Source organism: Hippopotamus amphibius, chromosome 4 (assembly GCF_030028045.1).
Source record: "Hippopotamus amphibius kiboko isolate mHipAmp2 chromosome 4, mHipAmp2.hap2, whole genome shotgun sequence".
Lineage (NCBI taxonomy): Eukaryota > Metazoa > Chordata > Mammalia > Artiodactyla > Hippopotamidae > Hippopotamus > Hippopotamus amphibius.
The window spans coordinates 77,995,089-78,010,007 of NC_080189.1; the positions used below are offsets into that span (position 1 = coordinate 77,995,089).

At 45.5% G+C, this 14,919-nt stretch overlaps 1 protein-coding gene across 3 annotated transcripts in view; it reads left to right on the top strand.

Annotated features, from left to right (window-relative positions):
- Nucleotides 1-685: 685 nt before the first annotated feature.
- Nucleotides 686-14,919, top strand: part of NUDCD3 (NudC domain containing 3) — a 79,540-nt gene continuing 65,306 nt past the window's right edge. For 2 of the 3 annotated variants that reach the window (XM_057731349.1, XM_057731347.1), the window contains exons 1-2: nt 686-949; nt 6,039-6,349. In XM_057731349.1, the coding sequence (XP_057587332.1) occupies nt 758-949; nt 6,039-6,349 (503 nt within the window). In that variant the 5' untranslated portion in view covers nt 686-757. The remainder of the gene's footprint in view (nt 950-6,038; nt 6,350-14,919) is intronic. The other variant, XM_057731348.1, reaches the window with a different exon arrangement.

The following is a 14,919-nucleotide window of genomic DNA, read 5'->3' on the forward strand; positions in this document are numbered from 1 at the left end:
ATTACAATGTATATATCTTTGACGTGTTCATTATATATTTGTATGAATATCATATTTTTAGTTTAAGATTATGCTTTGACAGACACTTAGGACACGTATATACCACACACACACACACACACACACACACACACACACGTATGTATATTTCACAGCCTGGCACACCAGATTCTTTATTCTGCACCTGGCTCTTTCCATTTAATATTGGTGCATGCATTCACGTGACATTCTTTTCTTTTATTTATGCACGTCACCTTGCATTTCACCTAAGGCTCCGTTATTAACAAGACACATACCACCCGCAAGCTCCCATTTTCCTCTAGGGGTGCGCCAGCAAAAGGCTCTCGCTGTCCCTCCTGGGGCTCGCGACTCCGGGCTGGGAACACAGCCCACAGACCACGTGACAACAGCGGGGCTCACATAACACTCGCCCGCGCTACACCTCTTCCGCCCGTTTCCAACATGGCCACCAGGCGCCCTCAGTCCTGCGGCCCCCGGCCCTCTTGCGCTTCGGGGCCCACTTCTGCTGCTCATAAAGACAGACCAAGAAGCCAGGGGGCGGTGGGGGCGGGGCCCGCGTCAAGTCGGCTCAAGCGCAGCCTAGCCCAGCCCCACCGCGGGGGCGAACGAGCGCGGACCAGAAGTTTAACCGGCGCGCTGCCGGTCGGAGCCGTTACCGCAGAGCACCGGAAGTGGCCGTAGGCCGGCGTCCGGGCCGCGCCCGCAGTGAGTGAGCTTTCCTCCGGCCGGCGACGCCATGGAGCCCGGGGCCGCAGAGCTGTACGATCAGGCCCTGCTGGGCATCCTGCAGCACGTGGGCAACGTCCAGGACTTTCTGCGTGTGCTCTTCGGCTTTCTCTACCGCAAGACCGACTTCTACCGCCTGCTGCGCCACCCGTCGGACCGCATGGGCTTCCCTCCGGGGGCCGCGCAGGCGCTGGTGCTGCAGGTAACGCGCGGCCGGCGGGCAGCTTGGGGTGGGGTGGGGGGAGGCCGTGGGAGCCCCGATCCCCGCGAGCGCGCCCCCGTAGCCCCCCACCCTCCGGGAGCCCAGACCCCTGCGAACCTGCCGCTCAGTCCTTTGCTGGCCTCAGTTCATCCTTTGGCGCTTTCCTGGACCCGCCTCCTGGGGCCGCGGCTTCAGTCGACTTGCTGGTCGGATATCAGTTTACTCCTGTGCGAGAGGGCCTGGCCCTCGAGCAGCCTAGTTCGACAGGGTGCACTTGGATATCACAAGTAGTACATCGACGCTCAGCGCCTTGGTTAGCTCCCGCAGCGCGTAACCCTTCGAGGTGCCGGGGCCTGCCAGTCAGGGAATGAAAAACAGTGCAGTCTAGACGGGGGAAGGGGCGCAGCACGGACACCTGCACACCCCAGAACTACGAAGACTGGACGTGGAAGGGAGACTGTGTGATTGATGGGTGTGGTCCCCTTGTTCGAAATATGACTTTTGAGGTCAAAGACAGTCATAGTAGTACTTATAAGTTTACATTTGAAAGTGCATCTGTGCATCCCAGGTTAAGTTTGTTGTGTATTTGAGGTGCTGTTAATCCTTATTCACTGACGTTGGCGGGGTACTTGGAATGCAATACACTGAATGAATGTATTTGTACTCTCAGCTGCCAGAGGCGTTGGAGATACACTGGTAATGTGGATGATTAAATAATGGTCCCTCTCCTTGGGACACTTACGCTATAGTTAAGGAGATAAAACGCAGTAACGAACTGTGCAAGGCCAAATATGTGACAGCCTGTTGGAAGGAGGGGAGTAGAAATGATAGTTTGGAAATGAAGAAAAGTTTTGTAGGGGAGGTGGGACTTTGATGGGATTGAAAGAAGGCACTCAGTCAAGCATTCAGCCTGTTTCTGGGAACCTGAGAAGGTAGAAATGCTGCTGATAACCTCCCACGGTTCTCTTGCATTTTGCAGTTTATGAAGTGATTTCAAATGTTCATTTCCGGAAGTCTTGCTGCAAGCTGCAGGTTGGTCAGGTATTATTTTCCTCAGTGCCTGCGTGAAGAGACAAAAGCTTAGAATGTTTTGAGTAACTATCAAAGATAATATGGTCAAATGAGGAGTGGGGTTGGTACTCAATATCAAAACTTAAGGCTGTTCCTCATCCTTTTAGTGGTTGAGTGCCATCTGAGTGATCAGAGAGCTGTGTGTGACATGGTTTTTAGCAAGCCCTTATGGCAAATTAATGCTTTCATGGAAGACGGTGAAATGGATAAGGTTGACTTTTATGTGGCAGATGAGGGTGCCAATTCAGTAAGGGCAGGTGATTTGACCAAACTCATCATAGAGGTGGAACTCAAAACTTTATTTTTCAGATTCCAGATCTTTCTGTTCTGTTATTTAACCAATCCATTGTAGGGTGGGAACCTTTTTTTCTAGGGTGATCTTTTGCAGAAAAGATGTGAAGGAGAAAGAAACATTTACTGAGCACCTGATATGTATTAGTTGTTATGTATTTTGCGCTCTAGGATGTTATTCATTCCTAACACGACCCTGAAAGCTTGGCCTTTTCCCTTGTTTTGCAGGTGAACTGACAGAGCTAATTCATGTATCTGGTAACAGTATGTAAGATACCTGCTGTGTTTCAGCCACTCCTAAAGGTTAAGACTCGGTGAACAGTTTAATACAGCGGCGGTGGGGAGCAGGGCAGATAGAGGGTTGGGATGGGCCAGAGGTGATCCAAGGTTTCAGATCTGGGCACTGTAATAATGATAACGCATTCACCGAACTGCCACTTGAGTTTAGGGAAGAAGCCTAGTTTCAGACAAGTTGAATTGGAGATGGCAGACAGAAGTCCCTGCCCACAGGCTGCTGAATTGTGGGGCTGGATCTTATGGGAGGTAGAGGAATCTGAGTGGTTTGAAGGACAGGAGGCTTTTGGAGAAGGATCCCAGAGAAAGGATGGGAGAAGTAAGAGGCTGTGTTTGTGGGAGGGGGATGGAGGGAAGTGGGCAGGGCAGTAAGTTTCACAGAAAACAAGGGGGACAGTTTTCAGCAGATAGTTAAGACAGGTGTAGTGTTTTTTGAAAGTGGTTCTCATTTGTCAGCATTGCCTGAGCAACTTTAAAAGAGCAGATATTCCCTGGGTATTTTCGTTGGGAAGATCAGGGTAAATCCTGGGGAGCTGTTCTTTTATCCACAGAAGCATTTGGCAGTGGGGTGCTTGGGGGGGTCTCTTCAGAACTTAGGCAAAGAGGGTTTGGATGGGAGTATTGCAGTGCTCCATTCTAGAACTCAAAAGTTTTCCCCAGAGATTTTGGGGTCTGGGCTGTTGGTGAGGTTTAAACCTCCTCAGACTTTTCCTCCTAATTCTGTGGGCTTGCAGAGCCTGGATGTACCACTTGACCCTCAGCAGGAAAGACACATGTGGGAATTGTATTCCACTCCATGACTTATTAGTATGTTCTAAGAAAACAATAATTTAGAATGGCGTTTCATTCATTTCAGCAGATCGTCTGTGTTTATTCTGGAGTCTAGTTTGAGAAGCCTGCTTAGAAGTACCCCCATAAGAGTCAGGCAAGCTGGCTCTATCTGTTCCTCACTGAGCTTGTTGGGAAATCTTGGGAGAATCACTCTCCTTTCTGTCAGTTGAGAAGGTTGATTGGAGGTCAGGGACATCTCTTCCAGCTCCGCAGTCTGAGATTCTGAAATGAGTGCTGCAGTCAGTGGTAATGTGAGAGATGAAGCAGCTGGGGGTGCTGAGGAAGCAGGGGCAGTGGGTGCCGCAGTGTGGCGAGGGACATGAGGCCCGGGGTCTGAGGGAGGTTCCGGTGTTTGGAGAGGACCCTTGCTGTTGCTTCTTCTCTGGAGTTAAGATGAAGATGTAGGGCGTCAGGAGGATGAGCGTCTCTGAGGGCAGCGGGTCTGGTATCCACTGTCATGGACTTGGGCGTGAGAGGAGTGAGTCAGGGGCTCAGATTCTCTGAAGAAATGGTGATAGGTATTGTTTCCAGTTTTCAGCCTCGGGATTTTACTTCCTCTGCCTACATCTCCTTTCAGTGTTTGGTGTGCTTCCTGGATAAGTTTTGACTTCTTTCATTGGCCGGACCTTGGGCAGATTACCTTCTCTGAGCTTAGTTTTCCATTTTCTTTGAAATGTCAGTGGTACCTTCTTCACAGCATTTTCACGACGGTTTTGAGAGAATGTTTGTAAAAACATTGGCATAGTTAAGGCACTTCTTTTGTTCTGTCTTCCCACCCAGTGCAGACAACAGTTATTTAGCACCTGTCTGCATTCTGGCCCTTTGGAAACTGACTCCTGCACACTGTAAAACATTTTTATTTTGTTAAGACTATTTTTTAGAGTATTTTTAGGTTCAGAGCAAAGTTGAGGGTAAGGTACGGAGATTTCCCATATACCCCCTGCCCCCCCATCCCCCCAGCCTCCCCCATTATCAGCATCCCCCCACCAGAGTGTGGTGCATTTGTTACAGCTGTTGGACCTACATTGACATATCATAGTTACCTAAACCCAGAGTTCACTTTGGGGTTCACTCTTAGTGTTGTTCATTTTATGGGGTTTGGACAAATGTATGATGGCATGTGTCCTTCATTATGGTACCACACAAGGTATTTTCACTGCCCTAAAAAATCCCGCGTGCTCTACTTGCTCATTCCCCCTGCCCCCACCCCCCAACCTGTGGCAACCTCTGGTCTTTCTGTTGTCTCTAAAATTTTGCCATTTCCACAGTGTCATATAGTTGGAATCATACATTGTGTAGCTAGTTCAGATTGGCTTCTTTTACTAATATGCATTTAAGCTTCTTCCATGTCTTTTCATGGCTTGATAGGTCATTTCTTTTTATCGCAGAATAGTATTCTGTTGTCTGGATGTACCATAGTTTGTTTATCCACTCACTTATTGAAGGGTATCGTGGTTGCTTCCAAGTTTTGGCAATTACGAATAAAGCTGCTGTAAACAATGCATGTATAGGTTTTTGTGTGGACATGTTTTCAACTCCTTTGGGTAAATACCAAGGAGTGCGGTTGCTGGATTGAATGTAAGGGTCTTCTCCCACCCATTTTTCAATCAACTTGAATCTCCCAGCTTTCCTATTTCCAGCTACCATAAGAGATATTTCTTGATGACCCTGCCTCTTGGAGCTGTGACATTTCCTCCTGTCACTCCCTCTGGAAGATGTGCCTTTCATTCAAGGTCTGATTCAGAGGCTCTTCTAAGAGCTCTCTTTCACCAGAAATGCTCATTTGTACCCTCATTTTGATGGCATTGCATGTATTTATCACAGACTCTCTTGTCAGACTTACCACTTCTGGATCTGTCCTGGCCACACTTCAGGGTTATGTGTGCCCTTGAATGGTGCCGACAAAATGCCATTTTCTTGTGCACTTTTTGGATGGAGAGTCCCAGCACTTTTGTGGGTGACTGTGTCCCAGAAGAAGTTTGATGACTGACCCACCCACCAGAAAATTGAGTTCTTCAAGGGTGGGAGCTGTCATTTGGATTTTTGGTGCTCCTTGCACATTGTAGGCACATCGTGGATGTTTGTTGAATTCCCAGGCTAAGACCCGCGCCTTCGCTCAGCCTGCGCAGTGTGGGAAGATAGCCACAGTCCATTGAGCCGGCTTGTGTTTTGTGGATTGAAATTCAACTAATTCCCATCGTCCCTTCTTTCGTCTGAGTTGTTGGTGCCTTTACAGCTCTCAGTACCACCAGGACAGCATGTTCTTTGCATTTCGACAAGACTCTCTGGGGCTGTAAAAGTAATGACAGGTGAGACCATTTAGTTATGCATCCTTCAGATTTGAAAGTTGGGCTCATAGACATGTAAATATTGTGAACCTTGGCTTGTAAAGATTTCACTGATTTTTGGAACTCTCCTGTTAAAGATTGTTTTCCTGGTGGCATTTGATAAAGTTGAAGTGCATTTCCATGTTGCCAGTGGGAACATTTTTTTAGTCTACTGCTTTTCAGTCTTTATTTCCCAGATGTTGCTATATTTCTGCAGAATATGTGGTACAGTACTGGGCAGATGAACTCATCACTGGATTGCTGTTTGATTTCAGGTATTCAAAACCTTTGACCGCATGGCCCGTCAGGATGATGAAAAGAGGAGAAAAGAGCTGGAGGAGAAGATCAAGAGGAGGGAAGAAGAGGAGGCCACGGCTGTGGCAGCTGCCTCAGCTGAACAGGAGCTGGTCCCAGCCCCGGTTCAGGAGGTGGAAGTTGACTCCACCACAGACGAGGGCAGGCCTCAGGAGCCTCCCAGCCCACAGGGCACCGTGCAGGAGGTGGCCCGCGGCTCCAGGGAGGCAGAGCCACCGGGAGCAGGTGCTGGCGCTGCTGAAGTCCCGAGGGAACCACCAGCTCTTCCCAAGTAAGCATTTCTACTTTGCAGCTTCTTTCTTTTTTTCATTATGGTTTATTACAAGATATTGAATATAGTTCCCTGTGGTATACAGTAGGACCTTGTTGTTTATCTCTTTTATGTGTAGTAGTGTGTATCTGCTAATCCCAAACTCCTAATTTTACCCCCCCCCCCATTTTCCCTTTGCTAACCATAAGTTTGTTTTCTATGTCTGTGGGTCTGTTTCTGTTTTGTATATAAGTTCATTTGTTCTGTTTTTTTGTTTTGTTTTGTTTTTTTAGATTCCACATATAAATGGTATTATATGATATTTGTCTTTGGCTTACTTGACTTAGTATGATAATCTCTAGGTCCATCCATGTTGCTGCAAATGGCATTATTTCATTCTTTTTTATGGCTGAGTAGTATTCCATTGTGTGTGTGTGTGTGTGTGTGTGTGTGTGTGTGTGTGTATCTATCTCACATCTTCTTTATCCATTCATCTGTCGATGGACACTTAGGTTGCTTCCGTGTCTTGGCTATTGTAAATAGTGCTGCAGTGAACATTGGGGTGCATGTATTTTTTCGGATTAGAGTTTTCTTAGGGTATATGTCCAGGGGTGGGATTGCTGGGTCATATGGTAGCTCTGTTTTCAGTTTTTTAAGGAACCTCCAAACTGTTCTCCATAGTGACTGCACCAATTTACATTCCCGTCAACAGTGTAGGAGGGTTCCCTTTCCTCCACACCCTCTCCAGCATTTGTTATTTGTAGATGTGGCCATTCTGACTGGTGTGAGGTGATACCTCATTGTAGTTTTGATTTGCCCTTCTCTAATAATTAGCACTTCAAGCATCTTTTAATGTGCCTATTGGCCATCTGTATATCTTCTTTGGAGAGAGATCTATTTAGGTCTTCTGCCCGTTTTTCATTTTGGTTGTTTGTTTTTTTGTTATTGAGTTGTATGAGTTATTTGTACATGTTGGAAATTAAGCCCTTGTTGGTTGCATTGTATTCAAGTATTTTGTCCCTTTCTGTAGGTTGTCTTTTCGTTTTGTTTATGGTTTCCTTTGCTGTGCACAAGCTTATAAGTTTGATTAGGTCCTATATATTTATTTTTGCCTTTATTTCTATTGCCTTGGGAGACTGACCTACAGAAACATTGCTAGTTCTATGTCAGAGGTGGCTTATTTCTTGCTTGACATCTGGTGGTTGGGTTTGTCCATAAGTGGTTCCTTACTTGGTAACACACTGACTCTCCTTCAGCATTTAATTAGCTCTTCATGTTTGCAAACCACCTTACAGTGTATAGGATGGGAGGTCAACTGGTTTCAGTCTTCTTCCCTTTTCTCTCTATAAGGCAAGGTAATAATCTACCACAGTCCTGTAGCCAGATAAGAGCTAGAGCTGGAGTTAGAGCACTGGGCTCATAGAGTTACGCTTTCCCGCGAGACCTGCCTGTCTGCACAGAGGCTTCGCCTCAGAGTCTTGACTCTTTCCCTGCAGGAGCAACTGGTGGAACGTGGGCCCACGCTCCTCTTGGTCTAACATACACCGAAGAGGTTGTCTGATATGAGAGACTGTGGACCTGGAGTCCCCTTAGAGCCTGCCACTTAGTAAATGTATTACCTTGGGCAAGCAGTGTCACCTTTCTGTGTCTCAGTTTTCTCCTTTGTAAAGCAGAGGTGATAATAACCACACCTCTCTCAGAGGCTGTCATGAATATTGAATGAGCCAGGGGCCATGCAGCCAATGAGGGGAAGGGCTTAAATCAAGCGCTGTGCTATACTTGTCCTCACTTTTCAGGAGTTCTGCTTCCTGGTGCTTCCTGGCACCTCTGAGGGTGAGAAGAGCTGATACCTCCTTGTGTGCGAGCTGTGACAGTGTCTGAAAGACACTGTGCCACAGTATGCCGCGCGCGGCCTGCTCTGCTTTTAGGCTAACCTGCTCTCTTCCCTCTTTGATAGGACTGCTCTCTGCTTTCTGCTGGGTTGTGTCTCCCCCTTGTCCCTTCTCTGACTTAACTTCCCTTCTGTTCTCCCCTCTCCTTGCACTCTCCCTCTGACTTGTTCTGGGGACTCTGAATGTAGTTCCTAGTTAATGAAGCAAAGTGAACAACTTGGAATGACATAAAATGTGGAGTAGGGGAAAATAAATTTTGTGGAGATAGGTTGGGGCAAGGCTATAGAGTGTCAGAGTCCAAGTTTGACTGCATGGAGGGTCGGTGGCCGTAACCCCCATGTTGTTCAAGGGGGTTAACTGTGCATGTGGAGAAAAGGCCCAGAAGGAAGTGGTGGAATTGAGAGTGTTTTTCATTGCCATTGGGGCCCCTTACTGTATTTTCTAATTTTTCTACAATGAACTATACACTTTGTTTTACTAATTTTTTTGCATTCTTTTTATAATTTTTAAAAACTCTATTAAAAGAGGGGACTTGTTTTTGATTTCTGAGTAATAGATTAGAATGGCTGCCTTGTTGTCTTGTAGAGACCCTATTTTCTATTCTTCGACCAATGACTTGTGTTCCGATTTAGTATCAGTGTTAGTTTTGTGAGTCCGACCCTGGAGTAAGTGTAGGCTGAAGACTTGGGTGTGTTCCCAGAAACCTTAGTTTGGTGTTGCAGGCTCAATGCTTCCACGGACTGAGCCTTCTCAGCCTTCAGGTACTCACTGGTTTTCTGTGGACAAAACAAGAAATTGGGGTCCAGATCTCTCTATTTCCATCTGAAAGGCAGTGCTGGGGCAGATCTAAAATGGAACATGGAAGCCATCCTTGTCCTTGTTTTAACTTTCGTGGCCCCCCAAGTCCCCCCAGTCAGTGCCCAGGATTGCTTATCCTGTAAGCTGTAAATCTGGGGGTTCTGTTAATTAAATAACTTAAGATAGTTATTCTTTGGGTGACCACATGGAAGCACTGCCTTTGCTGGGCACCCTGTCCAAAAAATCAGTTGTATACCTAGAATCCAGGTCTGAGATGGCTGATTTCTGATTACTCCTGCCTGCTACCCATGTGCTGGTGGCTCTGCCCAGTGTTGGGTGGTGGTGATGGCAACTTCTCTCAGTGTACAGGCAAATCACACTTTGGAGTCAACCCCCTGTCCCCAGCCTAGGCCCTGCCAACCATGGGTTAAAGTTTTTGCAATGTACGTTTTCATTTATATATAAGATAACTTACAGATTTTTATTCATAAAGCCACATGCTGCCTCCCCATTGCTTAAAGTGCCCAGTTTTATCCCTTAGAGATGAAAGAATTTGGGCATACAAAAATTTCCTTGTCCATACAAGATAGTTTTGAGAATGTGTCTGCATTTTGCAAAGGATCGCCACAGTTTATGAGTTGTCCGTAGAGAAGACATCGTAAAAAGTGCTGCTTTGAGTCCCATTGTTTATATTGTACTTGACCTGGTGACCTGTGCTCAAAGAACTTCTAGGAAGCTGGGAAGCTTTCAGAAATGCTGGTGACATTAGTAGTGCTGTGGAAGGAGAGAGGGATGGAAAACCAACAGCATCAGCATCCTAATCACTCAGTCAGGCACCTCTCAGAGCTGCTGGTGGGGTTTGCCTTTTGGGTTCCATCTCTGGTCCCACTTGGTGGCCATAGGTCCTGCAGTTTCCCTCTCAATCTGCAGGTGTCGCTGTAGGCAAAACAGTGATAACTGCATTCGCTGGTGCTGGGATGCTGACAAAAATGTACAAAAGGTCATGCCACCTCTGGCTTTTGCCTTTATGAACCACAAACAGAATTCTTTAAAAAGAAGAAAAAGGAAAGGAAGTAGCACCAAGAGTAAATTACAGTTGGCCCTTGAACAACACAGCCTTGAATTGCACAGATCCACCTATACATGGATTTTTTTCAATAGTAGATACTACAGTACAGTACTACAGAGTCTGTGGTTGGTTGAATCATGGGTGTGGAACTGTGGATACATAGGAACAGCTCCTGCACTGTCAGTGTTGAGTGGTGGTTCATGACCTGAGTCCCTCCTGAGCTACCCCTCTGTGCTGCACAGGGAAGCTGACAGCAGAGCCTTGTGAGAAGGGGGTGTCATGGAACTACTTGACGTGTTGACCCATCTGGTGAAATCCTGGTAGAGCAAGGGTGTGTTAGAAAGCTGCTCAGTGCTTTCTCTTGTTTTGGGTGGCGTGGCCTTTGTGTCCAGCTGTTGTAGGGATCCAGGTGCTTCTTGGGAAGGGGATGGTGTAGTTTGGAAGAGAAATTTTAGATTTCTAATAGTATCCTTAGCAGATACTTCGTCTTCATCACACCTGGTTCATCTGCCCCAAGCACAACACTGTTCATGGTATTCAGTGCTCTTGTCCACTCAGCAAGGCCTTCCAGCACTTCTGCCCCTCTGCTGCCCGCCTCAGGTAACTGTGTCTCCTCTGAGCCTGTGTTTCATCTTACATCTGTTTATGGCTAGTTCTCACATCTTTCAGGGTTGGGGCAGGGACTTACTCAGTCCCTCTCAGCTCCTAGCTCTGTGATAGGTGAGTTCATTCCTTAGTGCCTCTCCTTTGGTTCTGCTCACTCATGTCACGTGATGTCTGTGCCTTAGATGTCCCTTTGGTTGGCTGTCACAAGAGCAGAAAGGTCCTGCTCTCTACCGGGGCATCCTCTCTGTGTGCAGTCACGCTGCCTGAGAGCTGGCTTCCTGGGTTTGTCTCTAAACGGGGTCCTTCCTTTGTTGGTCCCTGCTTTTTCAGGTGCCCATTGCAGGAGGCCCTTTGCTAGAGTCACGTGGATATACCGAAATGCCACCCCAAACACCCACCCTGTCAGCTTATGGTGAAGATTGACTGAGGTCAGTGTGTAAGACATGGTAAGCAGGATGCCTGATGCATAGTGAGCCCTCAAGTAGGTACAAGCTGCTGTTCTCAGTATTACTTTTCTTTACTTAAACAGGAACAGACTGGTTTTTTTTCCTCATTATGCTCAATGTAGACTATTTGGATAGTAAAAATAAGTGCATGAAGAAGAGAAAACATTCTACCACTCCCTATTAACTTTCTGGGATAGTTTTACAGTTTTTTCCTGTGCATATAAATATGTGTGTGCATGTATTTAAACATACAAAGTATGCTTATGAAATTGTCTTACACTGTAGCTTCTGTTTTGCTGAACATTGTGTGCTAGGCATTTCCTGCATCCCTTTTGCTGATTTTGAATTCGTTTGTACGCTGTTGAGTGTTCTGTGTCCAAGAGGTTCTTTTGCTCAGAGAGGGTGTTGGCTGTAATCATACACTCAAGAGAATAGTAAACAGAAAGCCAGCAGTCCAGGGATGTCTGCCTGCTTTCCCTATAGATGCCGCTCTCTCAGACCCCACTGGGGCTATGCTGGGCCTGCCTGCCTCAGGGTCTGTTTTCAGTCTCATCTGGTATAGAAGCTGCTCTCTCGCTCAGTGATTCGCCCTGAAACTGCCCCTTCTCTAAGGAACTTCAGTTGTAAGAGGCCTCAAGGATTTGATTTAAATCACAAGTCAGAAAAACCTGATAAACGTTGTTGGTTACAAGTATTTCTTTTTCCTCTAGAAACATTGTGTTTCTGTTTTCATTTTGCAATTCATTTCTTGCTTATAGGCTTCGTTTTTAGAAGAGGTTGGCCTGTGTATCTTACAGCAGTGACTTCTGTTGAGTTTGTTGGATACTGGAGCCATATCATAAAAACGACCTGGCGTCCTAGCCTGTGAGCGTGAGCATGTGTAGCATGTGTGTGACGAGGAGAGGGAGGCCAGTGAGACTCCCCCAGGGTGCTCTTCTCCCTGGGAAATGTCTACTTCCAGAGGCCAGAGCCTGATCTTCCTTTTCACAGATGGAGAAATGGAGATGAACAGTGGTGAACTGCTTTGCTTGAAACCATAGGGGGGAGGGCCAGAGTCATGGGGAGCTGAAGCAGTATGCAGTGCACTTAGAGGCCCAGACATGGGTTTGTTCACTTTGCTGTGTTAAGAAAAAGGAACTGTTACCAGAACTATCTGAGAGTTTTTGTTACTTTCAAAACTAACACAACCAGTTTCTATTTGAATATCTTTCTATATCACTAAAGAAGTGTAACTTTTTATGCTTTTTTTTTTCCATTGGAAAAAAAGTATATGCACTTTGTGAAAAATGTATTGGGTTGAATTTAAATACAGAGGTGAGTAGATAGAAGAATGCAGTGAATCCACATGTACTCATTGCCAACCCTGGCACCCGGCTACTTCTCCCCCTCCTGTGTTATTTAGAAGCAAATTCTACTTCATCATTTCATCTGTAAATATTTTCAGTGTTTAAACTTCCAGTTTTCTCATAATCTCATAATTAAAAAAAAAATGTTTAAATCTATAACAAGGCTCCAACCACATATTGCTTGTAGCTGACTCTGTTTCTTTTGCCTTTGTTTTCTCAAAATTTGTTAAAAAAAAAATCAGGTTGTTGGTGTGTTGAGTTTCCCACTCTCTGTTATGTGGTGTAGTAAATTGCCAATTGGATTTAGGGTAAATAAACACTTTTGAAAGTTATGTGTGTGTGTAATGAAAGTGAATTCTCCCTAAAAGCACCCATTGTCCATACTTTTGTAAGACTTTTCCATTTTTATAAACTTTTTATTTTTCATATTCATTTATATAGATTTTCTGTTATACACGATATGCTGTGTGTGGACATTTAGTTACATCCCCTAGCGGCTGACAAGCAGCTGACAAGGAGTCAGTCTTCCTGTTGCCAGGTGCCATTTTTCCTGGTGTACATTGTCACTGTCCTCACAACTGTGTGGCTTTAAGATGCTGATTGCTGAGCACGCCCCTGGAGATCAGATTTAACAGGCCCAGATGTGACCATGTGGTAGGATTTTCACAGGCTTTCCAGGTGACTCTGCCTGTAGCCAAGAGTCAGGCTCGACTACAGTCTTTCTCTCAACTACCTCAGGGTATTCTACCCTGTGGAGGTAGTGTCATTATTTAGTGAGTCTCCACAGGGAGTGTAATTAGTTTGTTTCCAATCTGCCCTGGTCACAAATGATGCTGCAGTGAATGTGCGGTATGTGTTTCTTAGAACATGTGTATGAATATCTGTTGGACAAATTCCCAGAACAGGAATTACTGGGTCAAAGGGTATGAAGTGTGTAATTTTGATGGATGTTATTAAAGTGGCCCCAGAGAGATTGTTCCAGTTTGTTCTCTCACTGCCTGGCTGTCTGATGGTGGGTCTCTGACCCACCTCGGGTCCCAGCCAGTGGCCCTAACCCATTTCTTGGCTGCTTTTACCTTTGCTTCATTGGTTTTGTTTGAAATGCCATTCATTGTGACATATGTTGGGTTCTGATTGGCTTTGTGTATATTTCTGTGTTTTTTTCCTTTTCTTTTCCATTTACTCATAGATACTAAACCACTTGTTCTGTTTGTTTGCTAGCACCAAGCTGTTTTATTTACCATAGCTTCATTGTGATACATTTTAATGCTTGGTGGGACTAGTGTTCAATCCCTTGCCTGTAGACTTTTCCGGAAAACTTTTCCATGTGAAAATCCTGTTGAAATTTTCACTAGAAATACATTAAATTTATGTTTTGTATTAGAGAGAAATGACAGCTTTACATTATTGAGTCTTTCTGTCTAAGAACAGGGTATATTTTCTTTACCAAGTCTTGTTTTATGTTCTTCTGTAGAATTGTTTTTAATTAATTAATTAATTAATTTAATTTATTTATTGGCTGCATTGGGTCTTCGTTGCTGCACACGGGCTTTCTCTAGTTGCTGCGAGCGGGGACTACTCTTCATTGCGATGCACAGGCTCCTCATTGTAGTGGCTTCTCTTGTTGCAGAGCACAGGCTTTAGGCTTATGGGCTTCAATAGTTGCGGCACATGGGCTCAGTAGTTGTGGCTCATGGGCTCTAGAGCACAGGCTCAATAGTTGTGGCACACAGGCTTAGTTGCTCCGTGGCATGTGGAATCTTCCCAGAGCAGAGCTCGAACCCGTGTCTCCTGCATTGGCAGGCGGATTCTTTACCACTGCGCCACCTAGGAAGTCCTCTTCTGTAGAATTTTAATGTTTTTATTTAGTAGGCCCTGTACACCGATACGCAGTTCTCTCACTACCTTCTAATAGTTCCTCAGTTGATTTTCTTGGATTTTCCAGGAATATAGACTCTGGTTTTTATTATAGTATTTTATTGACAGCTATATTTAATAATAAACTATATACATTAAAAAAATAAATTTATTTTATTGGCTGTGTTGGGTCTTTTTTTTTTTTTGCTGTGCGTGGGCTTTCTTTAGTTGCGGTGAGTGGGGGCTACTCTTTGTTGTGGTGCGTTGGCTCCTCATTGCCGTGGCTTCTCTTGTTGCGGAGCACAGGCTCTAGGCACGTGGGCTTCAGTAGTTGCAGCACATGGGCTCAATAGTTGTGGCTCACGGGCTCTAAAGTGCAGGCTCAATAGTTGTGGCTCACGGGCTTAGTTGCTCCGCAGCATGTGGGATCTTCCTGGATCAGGGATTGAACCTGTGTCCCCTGCATTGGCAGGCGGATTCTTCACCACTGCGCCACCTAGGAGGCCCAACTATATACATTTTTAATATTTAGAATTTTAAATGTAACTTAATTTTTTTTCTCCGCCTCAAAATTTGT